This window comes from Lampetra planeri, chromosome 4 (assembly GCF_965212315.1).
Source record: "Lampetra planeri chromosome 4, kcLamPlan1.2.h2, whole genome shotgun sequence".
NCBI classification, from domain to species: Eukaryota; Metazoa; Chordata; class Hyperoartia; order Petromyzontiformes; family Petromyzontidae; genus Lampetra; species Lampetra planeri.
Window position 1 is genome coordinate 19373347 of NC_136110.1, and position 14333 is coordinate 19387679.

Below are 14333 nucleotides of genomic sequence, written 5' to 3' on the forward strand. Positions count from 1 at the left end.
GACCACCTGGAGAATATTCCAAGCACGTGTTGACAATGATGGTGAACAAGTGGAGACTCTTTGCAGCTATTAACATACATTTGTTATCACGGCACAGCGTGTTATCCGTTCTTTTCCATTAAAGACGATAGTCCCATATAAGTGTTAACCAATTTTTTTTTAAAGCACCCTGTAACATGGGAATGGCCGACGAAGATCCAGAGGAAAGGGGCTCTGGGCACGAACACAGGACCCGTTTGTGAGCAGCTCAATCAGTCGTTCATAGCAACAGTCGCGGCCGGTAGGAGGCCCCTCTGTGGAAATGTCAGGGTGGTCGGGTTTCACGCCAGGGAGGATGAAAAGAGCCTCCGGTGTTTTTGGCCCCATTTCCATTTTCGCTGCGTTTGCATCAATGCCCTGCATTAAGACTTGCCTCGTGCATGCATACACACCGCGCGCACGCTACATACACAGACTAGTACAGACACATACATACACGCACAGACACATAGACGAGTACAGACACATACATACACGCAAAGACACATAGACACACAGACGAGTAGACACACAGACACATACACACAGATTAATACAGACACACAAACACAGACACCGCACGCACACGACATACACACAGACAGGCACAGACATATACACAAATACATGCACAGAGACAGAAATACAGACACACATACACATAGACACACAAACAAGTACAGACACATACAAAAAAAGACAGATCCCCCGTGTAGCCTTAACAGACTGTTGGGTCAAGTGCTGTTAGCAAGTAGAACCTATAATGGGCAAGGATTGCCCGTTACACACACACGGATTGCCCAGTTACACACACACACAACACAAGGATGACCCAGTTACACACACACCCACACAAACATAAGGATTGCCCAGTTATACACACAAACAAGAATTGCCCAGTTACACACACAAAACAAGAATAACCCAGTTACACACACACACCAAGAATTGGCCAGTTAAATACACACACAACAAGAATTGCCCAGTTACACACGAGACAAATATCCCAGGCCAAAAGTTCCAAGGTCGTAGGGTTCTAAGTACCACTGTGCTCCACACACAAAGACAAACACACACACAGAGTGCACATTCATTAAGTTACCAAGTTCCCTGTTGGCACAGGCAGATAAACAACCACGTCTTCTTCTACTTCTAATGTATGACGAGTATGTGTAAACACTGTATACATCCAGTTTTACGTTTGTGAGCCATGTGATAGCTGTGGGAGTATTGTGATGAATACCGTCAAGTGCACCGAAAGAGCGGGCATAGAATCCGGCTGTTCAACCACTGTTAATTATACATAAATATTGCCTTTATTGCTTTTAAGAATTGCATGTTACATACAAATGAAGAAACAAACATCGGTACACGCACACACACGTAGGCAGCACTTCGTAAGAAGTCAAAAGTGATCGCCCTATGAATAGGCTGTCCCCCCAGCATGGGAATGTGGAATTCCCACCACTGGTTTGTGGCCACCAAGGGAGAGGAGCACCACCAGCCACTGCTCGTTTGAGCGGGGAGATACCGCGACACCACAGGTAATGTAGTCGCACGGCGAGCGTGTCGCAGCACTCATCTTGGAAGGTCGCGAGATCACATCCCGGTTGAGGTTCAGTGCAGTCCATCTTCCCACCTTGATCGATACAATTAGCACTTTGTCAATAATGCACAGTGCGTTGTCTTGTTTAGAAAGTGGTCCTTGCTATAGCACTGTTCACGATTGGCTCAGGGCCAATCATGAACAGTGAAACACTTTGACGTGACTTATGATGCCCACATATTACCTATACAGTACAACATTGTTTACATGTAAACTACGTACATATACAGGGTGAACCATTTATAGACACCTCAATGATACCTAATGACACCTCTTCCTTTTCAATAGCTGATTGAATTTTGTGAATGTACCGGCTCCATGCCTGAAAGAGGAACAAAGGAAAGTGGTAGCACGGAGGCGTTGTTCAATTCCCACCACGGCCGCCACGCAACCATTTCTCTCCGCACGGTCAAAAGTTCGACCTCGAGTTCGAGTCGCCGCGATGCTGACGTGCCCCACCAACCCCGGCACTGTAAGCGACCGACGGGTTCAGTTGTCAGGTTCAAGCAAGGTCGTGAGAAGCCAACGAGGTTCTGGGTAATGAGAGAATCATCCACAGCAGACGAGTCTCCGGTCGTGACGATGACAACCACGGACACTGGGACAGGAGCAGCTCAGTGTGTCCAAACACTCGCCACCAACCACCACACCAAGAAAACTAATATACGAGGTTAAATAATAAAAGAACAACCCTCTTCACTGGTTAAATGAAAAGCACGAAACGGAAATAATGACCACATTTTTGTGCTGTGGAGAAAGTCCTGATAAAATGCCCCCAAATGAACGCGTATTTTAGATTTTTTATTTTAAGGCCACAGTGTTTTTGACGAGGGTATTTGGATGGTTTGTGATCTGTGCACCACTGCCTCCGCAGTTTCTCACAATTGTTGGCTTCATTTTTTTTTACGAGAGATAGAAAGCGTCGTTTCCTGACGGGCATTCGTTCATTCAATCACCAGCAAAGACCGAGTACCCAACGGCCCTGCGTCATCGGCATTCAGTATGGCTCTATGACAGCGCTTCCCACCGTCCTCCTCGCTCATCTGCTCGCCCTCACGTCAGCATCATCTCTGCAGCAGCGGGTTCTTCTGGCCAGCCAGGCTGGGCAGCAGGGGCAGGGTGGCCTTACTGGGCGCCTGGGATGGCGAGGAGGCGGCAGCTGCAGACTTGCTTTGCGTGCGACGCACAAACGACGGCACCTGCGCCACACGTCAAGCGACACACGCGTTCGCGCTCGGCGTCACGTCCGGGCATCTCTCCCCCAAGCAAGCCCACAACCTACATCACCTGCCGTGTGTGTGGTGGATGCTCATCCCAAGCGCCTATCCGGGCCCCAGGCTGCTTAGCCTTCCCGAGATCTGACGAGACCGTGTGCATTGCGGGTGCTTCGGTGCACCGCGTAATGAAGCTCGTGGATTTTCTGGCCGCCATGGTAGCAACATCACGCGCTGTGCTGTGTGACGCATAAGAAACTTCACGTGTACCCGCTATTATTTACACTATGTGCATTGCGATGTCATGAAATGCCACGTGCACTGCTATGTACTGGGTACATGGCGTGCTTCTGTGCTACGTCACATGTACCACTACGTACAATATTCTGGATTGCCGTAAAATGTAACGTGTCCTACTATGTAACGTGTATGCTCTATTGCATACACGTTACATAGTAGGACACGTTATTGCCATGTACCATGCACTCAATGTGTACCGCAATGTGCACCGCTATGTGTCATGTATGCTATATTTATCACTATGCGCCGTGTGCGCTATGTGTGCTGCAATGCACCGTGTACACTTGGTGGACTGCAGTGTGCTCCCTGTTCTACGTACGGCCGGGGGAGACGAGGGGTCCAGGTGTCGCCCCAGGAAGGAAAGAAGTCGCCTCCACATGAGACCGCTCCCCAGCAGCATGAGCCCCGTGACCAGCCAGAACACACGTGGGTCCTCAAAGCACCAAGACGAACACAAAAAAAGACAAAGATCCCCCATATAGCCATAACCGAATCTCGGGTCAAGCGCTGTTAGCGAGCACCTATGAAGGTCGGCACGGCACACGAGAGGGTGGCCAGCACCACGCACGGCCACCTTTGTTTTCCGAGTAACGATGTTTACACATGGTAACAGGTACTCATTGAGGCTGAGTCGACCTAGGAGAGACCCTGGACTGGTTCAGATAATCGTTATTGGTGTTGGCAGTTGGAGCAAGTGGCATTAGTGAGCACCTATTAAGGTGAGTGCAGTGCACGAGGTGGTGTGACCAGCCCTATGGCTGATCATCATCGCCTTCCCAGTGCTGGTGCTGAAACACCACACCAGGTACTAATTTGTAGCCGAATAAAATGAGAGGGGCCCATGAGGTGCATGGAGATCACTTGCCACTGGTTTTGCCCGTGGCTGGGAATAAAGCCCCGGTCACTGAGATCATAGAACAGTGCACTAACCAGTACGTCACGGCTCCACCCACGCATAACAACACCACCAACAGCTGACATTCGTCGCTAAGTGGCGGTGATGTCACCAAAGCGCTTGTGCTGGGCTCCACGCACTTTGAGGCCACGTGAAGAGTCAAAGGCTCGCAGGCAGAAGGTCAGGTGACATTATTTTTAGGAGGGTTGTGCTTTGTTCTCCATGTGGGAGGAAATCACAGTGCCTGGAGGAAACCCATAGGAGGGGGACAGGAAACTCAAGCGCCACTCACAGAAATCTGCCTGTGGTTCTGCTTTCTACAGGTCAGTGGGTGTCATCACACCCATTGCCATCATGACTCCCATCCCTGCGTGATCCACCAACCCTGCGACCAATTTGCCGCAGGAGCAGGCGATGGCAGTCGGTGTGCGTACCTCCTCGAGCGACGAGTTGAGATTCATGCCAAAGGCAACGCCAATCAGCCCGAACAGTGACAGGGAGAAGGTGCCCATGGTGAGCTGCAGATTGAGCCGCATCATCACGTTACGGTGGCTGCGCACACACACACACAAAGACAAAGATTCCCCGTGTAAGCGCAAAATACTATTCGGGCAAGTGCTGTTAGCGAGCACCTATGAAGGCCTGCACGGCACACGAGGGGGTGGGTGGCCAGCACCGCACCCGGCTGTCTTTGTCTGGCTAGTGGCGATGTTTCCACACCACACGGGGTACTCATTTGAGGCCGAGTCAAACTAGGGGAGGACAGGTTCAAATAACCGTCAATGTTGTTGGCCGTGAGTGGGAATCAAACGCGGGTCGCAGGGTACGCAGCGCAGCGTGATAACCGTGAAACAACTGCGCACACACACACATACACACGCACCTATTTTGCGGATGGCCGCTTGGTAAAATTAGCGCATGCTGACTTGACAAGTAACGTCATATGTCACATGTTCAGGCGTTGTGACGTCATCACGTGGTATCGTGATGCGTGTACCTCTCGTCTCTCGGTTCTGCATAGCTCTCTCATTTAGCTCCCTTGCATCACACTCACCTCTCTAACTTGTCTACCACTCTCTCATTTCTCTTGTTCGACTCCCTTACATCTCTCTAATCTGTATCTCGTTATGACTCGATGATCGATCTCGGGTGGCCCTAGCAAAGTGGGTAACTTGTTATCTTATTTTATATTTATAGAGTGCTTTAGCTTAAGTCGCTTTACATAGCTTATAAGCGGTACAAAAATTTAGTGATTTATATGGCATGGGGTCAGGAAAGGGCTATAGGGGAGAGACGGGAAGGAGTGGAGGGGCGAGGAAGGGAATGGGCAACGAAGAAGAGGTGATGCTTTAAGATAGGAAAGAAAGGAGGTTAAGGAGGGAGACTGCTAAATGTACAGGGGCCTCAGTTAGGCCGCCAGTCAAAGAAGTCTGCTTGAGCAGGCTGCATGACCGTGCCGGTGAGCGGAGCAATGCACCTGTCGAGGTTGAGGAAGATGACGCTCTCCGAGTCGTCGATGAGCCCCTTGAGCTCGCGCACGGCATTGAAGAGTGCGTCGGCCTCATGCAGGAACACCTCGAGCAGCAGCTCCATCTCGTCCGCGTGGTCCATGCCCACGCTGCTCGCCTCGCTGCTCACCATACGCATACACAACTGCAATTCCCCGCTAAGTGATGGTGACGTCACCATGGTGCTTATGCCAGGCTATGTGGATTTTAATCCCACTTGAAGCGTCAAACACCCACTGGCAGGAGTTCACGGGGCAGACCCAGGTGCCATGGGTCGGCTGACTGAGATGACTCGCCGATGCACCACCTATGCCCCCTACTGTGCCAATTTGCTATGTTTTAGCCACCCGGCGCTCCGCTCGTTGTTGCGTCACTCCTCTGCCCTCCGTTGTTGCTGGAGGGCGACTGCCTCCAACTGCCCAATAGTGTCCTTCACGAGCCTCCTCCAGAGGCCCATCTTGACAGCAATGGTACCAGTCATCGGCAAGTCCACTCAGCTCCACATCCTCTTCTACTACATCACTTCATCTCTTCTCTAGACCGTGCCCCACGCCCGTTTAGCCCCTTCTATTTGGCCGAACAAAAGCTGTTTAGGCATATGGTGCCCGGGCATGCAGGCTACATTACCCAGCCAACACAGCCTTGCCTGCCAGGAAAGCTCAAGGATCTGTGAGCTCACAAAATCCAGCCTGGTTAAACCCAGGATGGATCGTAGGCAGGCCAGCCTAAATATTTCTAACTGGCTAAAAAGTTATCTTTGGGGAGTCCACGTTTCGCAAGCATAGAGAAGGGAGGGCATGACCGTGGCCGAGAAGACCCGAAGCTTCGTGTGGAGTGACAGACCAGGTAGCTTTCACACAGCGTTATGCAGCCAATGAAAGGATAATGCCGCTCGACTTCCCCCTTTGTGTTAGACTAAATAAACGTGTTGCCTCCAACGTGACGCCTGGGTCTCCATTTATACCCACCACACATGCACACAAACGCCTGCCCAGGTACGCAGGTGGTGCGGTGCGAGAGTGGTGGAGCCAGGTGGAGGTGGGTGGAAGTGGGTGGAGACAGGTGGAGGAGGGTGGAGCCGGGTGGAGGTGGGCGGAGGAGGGTGGAGGCGGGTGGAGGTGGTTGGAGGTAAGGAGGCGAGTGCCGGGCTGTGTGGAGGAGCCCCGTGTGCTCTGCGAGCCGCACTACGCTCGTGGGTTGCTCCACTTGCTGAGGCACAGCTCCTCCATGAGCTCCTCGTCGTCCAGGATCTTCAGCAGAACGTCCTTGAGCACACGCACGTCCGTCTCCAGCTCCGACAGGCTGCACACATGCAGGCACACGCACGGTTGCACACAGTCGCAACACATGTGACGCATGCAAACACGGACACTGGGCGCCGCGGTGGTGAGATGTTAACTGCCTCGCCTGGTATAAAATACAGGAGGTCGTGGGTTCGATCCTGACCCTAATATTATTTTGAGTTTGCATCGTCACCCCGTGGTCGCCTGGATTTTTCTCCGCGTCCTCTGGTTTTTCCCTCCACATTTAGAATCAACGTGCGTTTAGAGTATTTGGCTGCAATACATTTCTACGTAACAAGCCACTTAGTTGAGCTATAATTTGTGGCCAGGTAGCTTCTGAAAAAGAGCTATACAGCTCAGTTGGCCTGACCTGGTAAAATAATAATAGTTTACAGTTTTTTTATTTATAGCTTTACACAGAGAGAGAGCCCATGGATAGGGAGAAACACGATACATGCACACAGAGAGAGAGAACACAGTCAGCTCACTAACAACGACAGACGCGCGATTCACACGCACGCAATGACTGAACAAGACCCTACCACCAAGTGTACAGAGACAATGACCAGGGCGGTGAGGAGCAGTGAGGGACGATGGGGCAGCAGGGGTTGGCGAGGCGTGGTGAGCGAAGACGCTGCGCCGCTGGAGCCACTACTCACCTCTTGCTGCTCTGAAGGAGGAGGTGGAGTTTCCCGCGGTCGATGGACAGGAGTTTGGGGTCAACGAGGGCATCCAGGATGGCCATGATGGCCGACTCCAGGTCGCCGAGGCGGCTCTGCAGCTCGCTCAGCTGCGCCGGACGACGACGACGACAACGACGACGTGCGGATACACGCGCGCGTGCGCACATACAAAGACAAAGGTCCCCAGGGTAGCCGATACAGGTTGGACTCGAAGTGTGGCGAGCTACCCACTGCGTTACCACTGCACCCCGTGACAAAAACATAAGGGAGCGAAGATATTCGGCAGGTCGAAAGCAATGCCGCTGCGCACGATCGTGTGGTTGCGATCTACCGCCCGTTGCTGTTGTCCGACGTTTCACTCCACGTGCTGGGGGCTACTTCAGCAACTGAAGCTCCCGGCACGTGGAGTGAAGGGTCGGGCAACATGCCGAACAACACGCGGCAAATACACTCCAGATGGGAGAAAAATATTCACAGATTGATATTCATTTCTGGGGGAACAGATATTTGAAGGAAACACACATGCACATACTCATTGATGCCACTCCAGAAGCCCCTGGTCTGACCTGGTGTCCCCTCGTCTGACCTGGTGCCCCCCCGTCTCATGCAGTGCCCCCCCCCCCCGTCTCACCCGGTGCCCCCCCCCGTCTCATCCGATGCCCCCCCCCCCGTCTCACCCGGTGCCCCCCCCCGTCTCATCCGATGCCCCCCCCCCCGTCTCACCTGGTGCCCCCCCCCCCATCTCACCCGATGCCCCCCACCCCATGTCACCTGGCGCCCCTCTTTTCTCAGCTGGTGCACCCCCCCCCCCCCAAATCCCCTCGTCTCACCTGGTGCCCCCCCTCGTCTCACCTGGTGCCCCCCCCCCAAAACCCCCCGTCTCACCTGGTGCCCCCCCTCGTCTCACCTGGTGCCCCCCCCCTCGTCTCACCTGGTGCCCCCCCCCCCCAAAACCCCCCGTCTCACCTAGTGCCCCCCCTCGTCTCACCTGGTGCCCCCCCCCCCAAACCCCCCGTCTCACCTGGTGCCCCCCCCCCCCAAAACCCCCCATCTCACCTGGTGCCCCCCCCGTCTCACCTGGTGCTGCAGGATGGCCTCGAGGGCCCAGAACTCGAAGGGCAGCGAGTAGGAGGCGAGCTGCCCCTCTCCCGCCAGCTGGGGGCCCAGCTCCGCCTGCAGCCACGACTCGAGGCTCGGGTGACGGTAGTCGAGCACCAGCAGGCTGTCGGTGCTCACCACGGCCTTCAGCTGCTGCTCGCTCCGCACGGCACGGGAGGGGCGCAGTCAGCCGGGCAGTCGGGCAAAGCGCGGGCCGAGTCGCCAATGCTAGCGGTCAGGCAGTCAAGCAAGTGGGCAGACGTTTCATGCAAAACCATCAGGCGATCATCGCTCAGTGTGCCCATGAAGACAAAGATCCCCCATACAGCCTTGACAGACTGTTGGGGCAAGTGCTGTTCGTGAGTAGCATCGATGAAGGCCGGAGCGGCGCACGAAGGGGTGTGTGGCCGGCACCACACCCGACCGCTTTTGTCCCCCAAGTGGCGATGTTTGCATGCTACACTAGATACTAATTTGAGGATGAGTCGACCTAGGAGAGGCCCAGGGCCGGTTCAGATCATCGTCACAGGTGATGGCCGTGAGCAGGAATCAAACCTGGGTCACCGAGTTCGTAGCGCAGCGCGCTAAATGCGCGCGCACACACACACACACGTGCACGAACACACAAAGATCCCCCGTATAGCCTTAACAGACTGTAGGGGCAAGTTCTCTAAGTGAGCACCAATAAAGGCTGGCACGGCACACGGCACACGGCCGCCTTTGTCTCCCTAGCGGCGATGTTTACACATCGCACCAGGTACTCATTTGAGGTTGAGTCGACCTAGGCGAGGCCCAGGACCGGTTCAAATAATCGTCACTGGTGTTGGTCATGAGCGGGAATCGAACCCGGGTCGCCAGGTTCGTAGCGCAACGCGCTAACCACTTCACTACCGCACGTGCACACATGCGCACACATGCGCACACACCCTCGCGCACACCTCCATGTGCAGGATAATGCGGTTGTTGCGGGTGAAGATGCCAACGGGAGGCTGAAAGCGCAGGTCTCGCGCCTGGAGGCCCAGCTCCGTGTAGAGCTCCGTCTTGCGGCGCTCTGCATGCGCCCATGGGGGGCCACGGGGCGATGGGGGCGCCACAACCACACATGAGCACAGCCACGCGCTACACTTCTACAACCTGGAGTAATTGGGAACTTTGGTTAAAGCGTGGGGTGCAGACGACAGGTGAGTGGCTGTTTGCAGCGGTCCCCACCGAAACAACACACCAGGCCGGTCTTGTCGAACTTCATCTGTGGAGACAGATGCCAGCATTAGGACACATGCAGCAGCACGAGGCTCCAAAGCCGGCACAGGATAAAAAAAATGCAGCCAAACACTCTGCCCCATCCCAGGGGCGCCATGGTGACGAGCTGTTATCACCCTCGCCTGGTATACAGGTCGTGGGTTCCATCCTGACCCTGACGCTTGTGTAGTTGCAATTTGCATGTTCTCCCCGTGGTTGCGTGGATGTTTCTCCGCGTCCTCCGGTTTTTCCCTCCACATTTTTATAATCAACATCACGCGTTTAGAGTATTTGGCTGCTATAAATTTCCATATGATGAGCCGCTTCATTGAGCTATCATTTGTGGCCATGCCGCTTCTGAAAAAAACTATATAGCTAAGTGGGCCTTATCTGGTAAAATACAAATTGTTCAATAATAGTGATCCCGCACGTCCTATTGATGTTTACCACTTAGTTGTGGGAAGTCAGCTGTGGCCATCCAGTGGATGGACTGGTTCCTGCCAAAACAATGTGGCATTTCCACAGCTGGCTTAGGGCCACCAACGGAGGAGTGACCCCCCCATTGCTTATCCGAGCAAGAAGACACCGTGATTTGAGCCGGTTAATTCGAAAGGCTAGAAGCAGCTGCAGGTACGATGGGGATTTGTGCCCTGCCCTCTGCTACCCACGACGTAGCCCGCAGCAGCTCACAGCACCTGTTTTATGCACGGCGGGCACCTATCCAAGCACTACCCAGGCCGCTTAGTTTCCTAGATTTGACGAGATGGGGCGGATTCTGGGCAATTTGCTCGTAGGCACTAAAGTATGGGAGATTAAAAAAAAAATCAAATCACTCACCACGCTAAACACAGGGATGACACTGGCAAGGGCTGCCTGTGAGGGATCAGAAGAGAAGTGTCTACCTGTGAAGACATGAGTGAGAGGGGGCATCGCTTACAAACTCACAGCTCAACGCAAGCACGACAACTCTCGACAGCCAGAGCACTCGGGGGCTGAGTGGACCGGTGGTCACGGCGTTCCACCACTGAGCCACTTGGCATGGACGCGACAGCTCGATTCCAGCTACAGCTGTCAGATAATTTCTGTCACCTGACAAACCAGCTGGGTCGCGCTGTGGATGGAAAGGCTGACCCACAAAAGGAATATCACAGGTTCAAATCCAGGTCTGAGCCCTGTGTTATCCCACTGCTGAATGACAGTCTTCCCCATTCTGTTTATACCGTGGCAATTATTGCACCATACTTCACCATGCTGGTCAGTGCTGGTCAGTGCGGGTTAGTGAAGGGCGGAGGGCGAGGCCTGGACTGGTTCGAATTTAACTCAGAATGGATGAAAGCTGTGGATGGAAATTTTAAAACTTTAAAAGCAGCCAGGCCAAAATTACAAATACATGGGAATGGCAGTTAGTGATGTCAAGGCGGGTACTGAAGGAACAGCGTCAGCTCATGCAGCTGATTTTCGAGTTCATTAACTGGTGAAGCACCAAGCAGGTTGAGTGAAACGTCACCGTACGTCGTTACATTCAGTCATAAAAAGTCTTGAGCCATTGGTGAGAAGCTTATAAGTCAGAATTTGATTAATATATTGGCCATGTATAAATACTATCTTTGTAAACGTGACGATCTGGTCCAGTGGTGGCAGATGAATGACAAGAATTTTTGGCACTAAACCACCACGTGGACTGAACAAAGAACAAAAATGTACGATTATTGTACAGGGTGACCCAAAAAAAACGGGCCCCGTGTACACTTTATGTGATATCTCCTTTATTTATTCACCGATTGCCCTTATTTTACAGGACATGGCAGAATCAACGACCGTGAGTACACCAAGACCCCAGTGGGAGCTGGGACAAAGAATACACTGTGTTAAATTTTACTACAAGACAGGCTCGTTCAAGAAAACCCAGGACAGTTTCATGCGTCAGTTCGAATGTGAAAAGGCTCCATCCAAAAGCAGATTTCAGAACTGGGTGGCCCACTTCGAGAAGTATGGGACCGTGGAGAACCTCAACGCTGCCAGTGAGAACCGTCCAAGCCACTCGGGACGTCCCAAGAAGCGAACAGCCGAGCTGGTCGAAAGTGTGAGAGAGTCTCTCCAGCAGAGTCCGAAACGCTCTGTGCGTAAGCGAAGTCAGTCCCTCGGTATGTCCCGTGAGACTGAACCATCACGGAACTCAAGGAAACCATTAGGGAGGAGATGAGAGCCATTACCAATTCAGTCTGTAAGAACGTCATGGACAACTTCGTGCTGCGCCTCAAGAAATGCACGGAGCTAAATGGAGGCCATCTAGAACACATGCTGTAGAACGGAGAAAAAAAGGCCAAAGACCCTAGTGTTTTGATTTGATGTTTCGAATATAATAAACTAGTTATGACCAAAGTTTCATTTCGTTCGGACAAAACACTAAGAAACGGGGCCTAATTAGATTTGGGGCCCGTTTTTTTGGGTCACCCTGTATTAACTCCAACCCATACGGCTTCGAGTACACTCCACCACTGTTGCTCCAAGTGATATTGCAGTACGCATTCCAACATTTGGTGTCCTCATTCACGCACTCACCCATGCCCACTGCGCTGTCGCCCCACAGCGGCGGCGACGTTAGCAGCAGCCGGGGTCTCCACCGGCTGCCGGGCCGGGGGGGGGGCGGTGGCGGTGGTGCTGGGCGGAGACCCCCCCGCGCCCACACGCAGGGGGGGCACACGGAGCAGGCGGTACGAAGCGGAGTCGTGGAGGGCCCGGCTCGGGTCACCACGGCCCCCCACACGAGAGTGACGACCACTCTTCTTGACGGGAGCTGGTGACACGGCCACATCGCGGCGGAATTCTGGCCGGTCGCTCTCAACTCTGGCCGTCAATGTCCGTGCTGCTCCTGCTGCTGACGGTGGTGATGCTGATTATCTCACTTGAACAAGTTCATGTGGATGCTGTTGATGGCAATGTTTATGAAATGGCTTCAATAAGTTGATGACATTAATGCTGCTGATGGTGAGGACGCTGATTCAGATATTTATGCTTATGTTGATGCAATGTTTATGAGTTTGTATGTTGAACTTATTTTGCACCGTACGTAGCCAACCGTGCTAATCGGAGGTGCAGGGGGAAGGACAACAAACTTAACACAAAAAGCAGTCCTAAAGAAATTAGTTTTCAATGTATTTGTAATCCAACTGATGAAATCATTATCAGTTTGATTGCATCAGTGATTTCACCACTAAAAGTGCCTGATGCTGATGCTTCTTATTCTTGCCAAACTATTCGATTATTTGTATAACCACACGGCTCTTACCGGGTTAAATAAACGTCGTGCAATTTTTCTATCTGGACATCGAAGTTCACACCGTCATTGCGTATTGCACCTTTGCAGCTCTTGTTAAACGCATTACGGTTTATCCCGTATTCTTGTATCAGAGAAATTGAGTATTGCAGGGTCCATATGGCGTACAGCCGTTTCAATACGGGCAAAAACAAATTCTAGTTGTTTGTATTTCTCCCTTTTGATGGGGTGAACGTTCAGATTTATAAGGGGCACTGGGTGACCAAAGAGGTTTGAATTGGTGTGTAATAAGGTAGGCACTGATATGGGGTTGACAGGTATGGTATTATGTTTCACACTAGATCATGTGCAGCAGCCGTGCCGGGTCAATGGGTTCATCAGTCCGTCTAGCGTCTTCCACCAATTTCCCTTTCGAGTTAAGATGACGCCCCCCTCCAGCTTCACGGCGTCATTGCCAACAATATGACGGCTCTCGCCGAATCGAAGGCTGCAGCGGTGCAATCTGTGGAGACCCGGCGCATGGCAACAGCAGTCATGGGTCACGGTGACGATCACTCACGATGATGTTGGTGGTGGTCATCTGTTCCGCCCCTGCAAGTGAGATGCACCATCACTGGATATATATCCCTGCGGTCTCTATGCAATAACACTGTAGCCGTAGCACTATCGTTGCAGGATTAATGATTATAATTATTAGTACGCCACTACCAGCGGCCACGCACTTGAAAGTTCTTCGACTGCACTTGTCGGCCTGGCTGCGTTAGCTGCCTAACGCGTCGAAGGCAAGCGCGCACACGTCTAATTCCAGCATGCGATATCCACACACGTGTCTATGTACAGCACATGTGTTGGAGAGAAAATCCACAACATTGTTAAATCCACGACGTGTTAAGCAAACACACACATCTCAGCACTGCCGACTCGAGCCGCGTTCAAGGCTCGGTCTGGTTCGTCTGTCACGGGGGCGAGTCAGACGATAACTCTGTCCGGTGTGTGTGTAGTTTATAACTTCCCTGCTATCGGCTGAGTTAATTAAGCGACAATTTGGCTGCTGCAGGAGTCGTCCTCGCATTTGACCCACGAGCACCTCGAGCCGCGCGGAACCACGTGCGGGCTAACCGGGAGTCGATTCGCGATTATGAACTCAACGGGCGAATGGAATCGATTTCATTCACAAAACAACTTGGGAATCGCTAATAGAATACTCGCCTC

The 14333-nt window shown here is 52.6% G+C and overlaps 1 protein-coding gene across 3 annotated transcripts; it reads right to left on the minus strand.

Annotated features, from left to right (window-relative positions):
* Positions 1-1311: 1311 nt before the first annotated feature.
* LOC144717777 (magnesium transporter MRS2 homolog, mitochondrial-like) lies at positions 1312-14250 on the minus strand. 3 transcript variants are annotated; one of them, XM_078593429.1, is made up of 12 exons: positions 13681-14250; positions 12407-12722; positions 10682-10746; positions 9815-9851; positions 9544-9656; positions 8585-8758; positions 7484-7614; positions 6727-6843; positions 5511-5663; positions 4468-4585; positions 3458-3571; positions 1312-2823 (listed from the first exon to the last, which is right to left on the minus strand). In XM_078593429.1, exons 2-12 carry the CDS (start codon positions 12657-12659, stop codon positions 2689-2691), a joined length of 1410 nt encoding a protein of 469 aa, XP_078449555.1. In that variant the 5' UTR covers positions 12660-12722; positions 13681-14250; the 3' UTR covers positions 1312-2688. The 3 variants fall into 3 exon arrangements, with proteins under 3 accessions (XP_078449555.1, XP_078449554.1, XP_078449552.1); XM_078593428.1 differs by having other exon boundaries at positions 12407-12771; XM_078593426.1 differs by having other exon boundaries at positions 12407-14250.
* Positions 14251-14333: the final 83 nt, after the last annotated feature.

Excerpts from the sequence above, each read along its gene's own strand:
- LOC144717777 (XM_078593429.1), bottom strand. The coding sequence starts at position 12,659 with ATGTGGCCGTGTCACCAGCTCCCGTCAAGAAGAGTGGTCGTCACTCTC. Across the intron at positions 10,747-12,406 it reads CGACAGCGCAGTGGGCATGG|GTAGACACTTCTCTTCTGAT; the intron begins GTGAGTGCGTGA and ends ATGTCTTCACAG. Across the intron at positions 4,586-5,510 it reads ATCTTCCTCAACCTCGACAG|CCACCGTAACGTGATGATGC; the intron begins GTGCATTGCTCC and ends GTGTGTGCGCAG.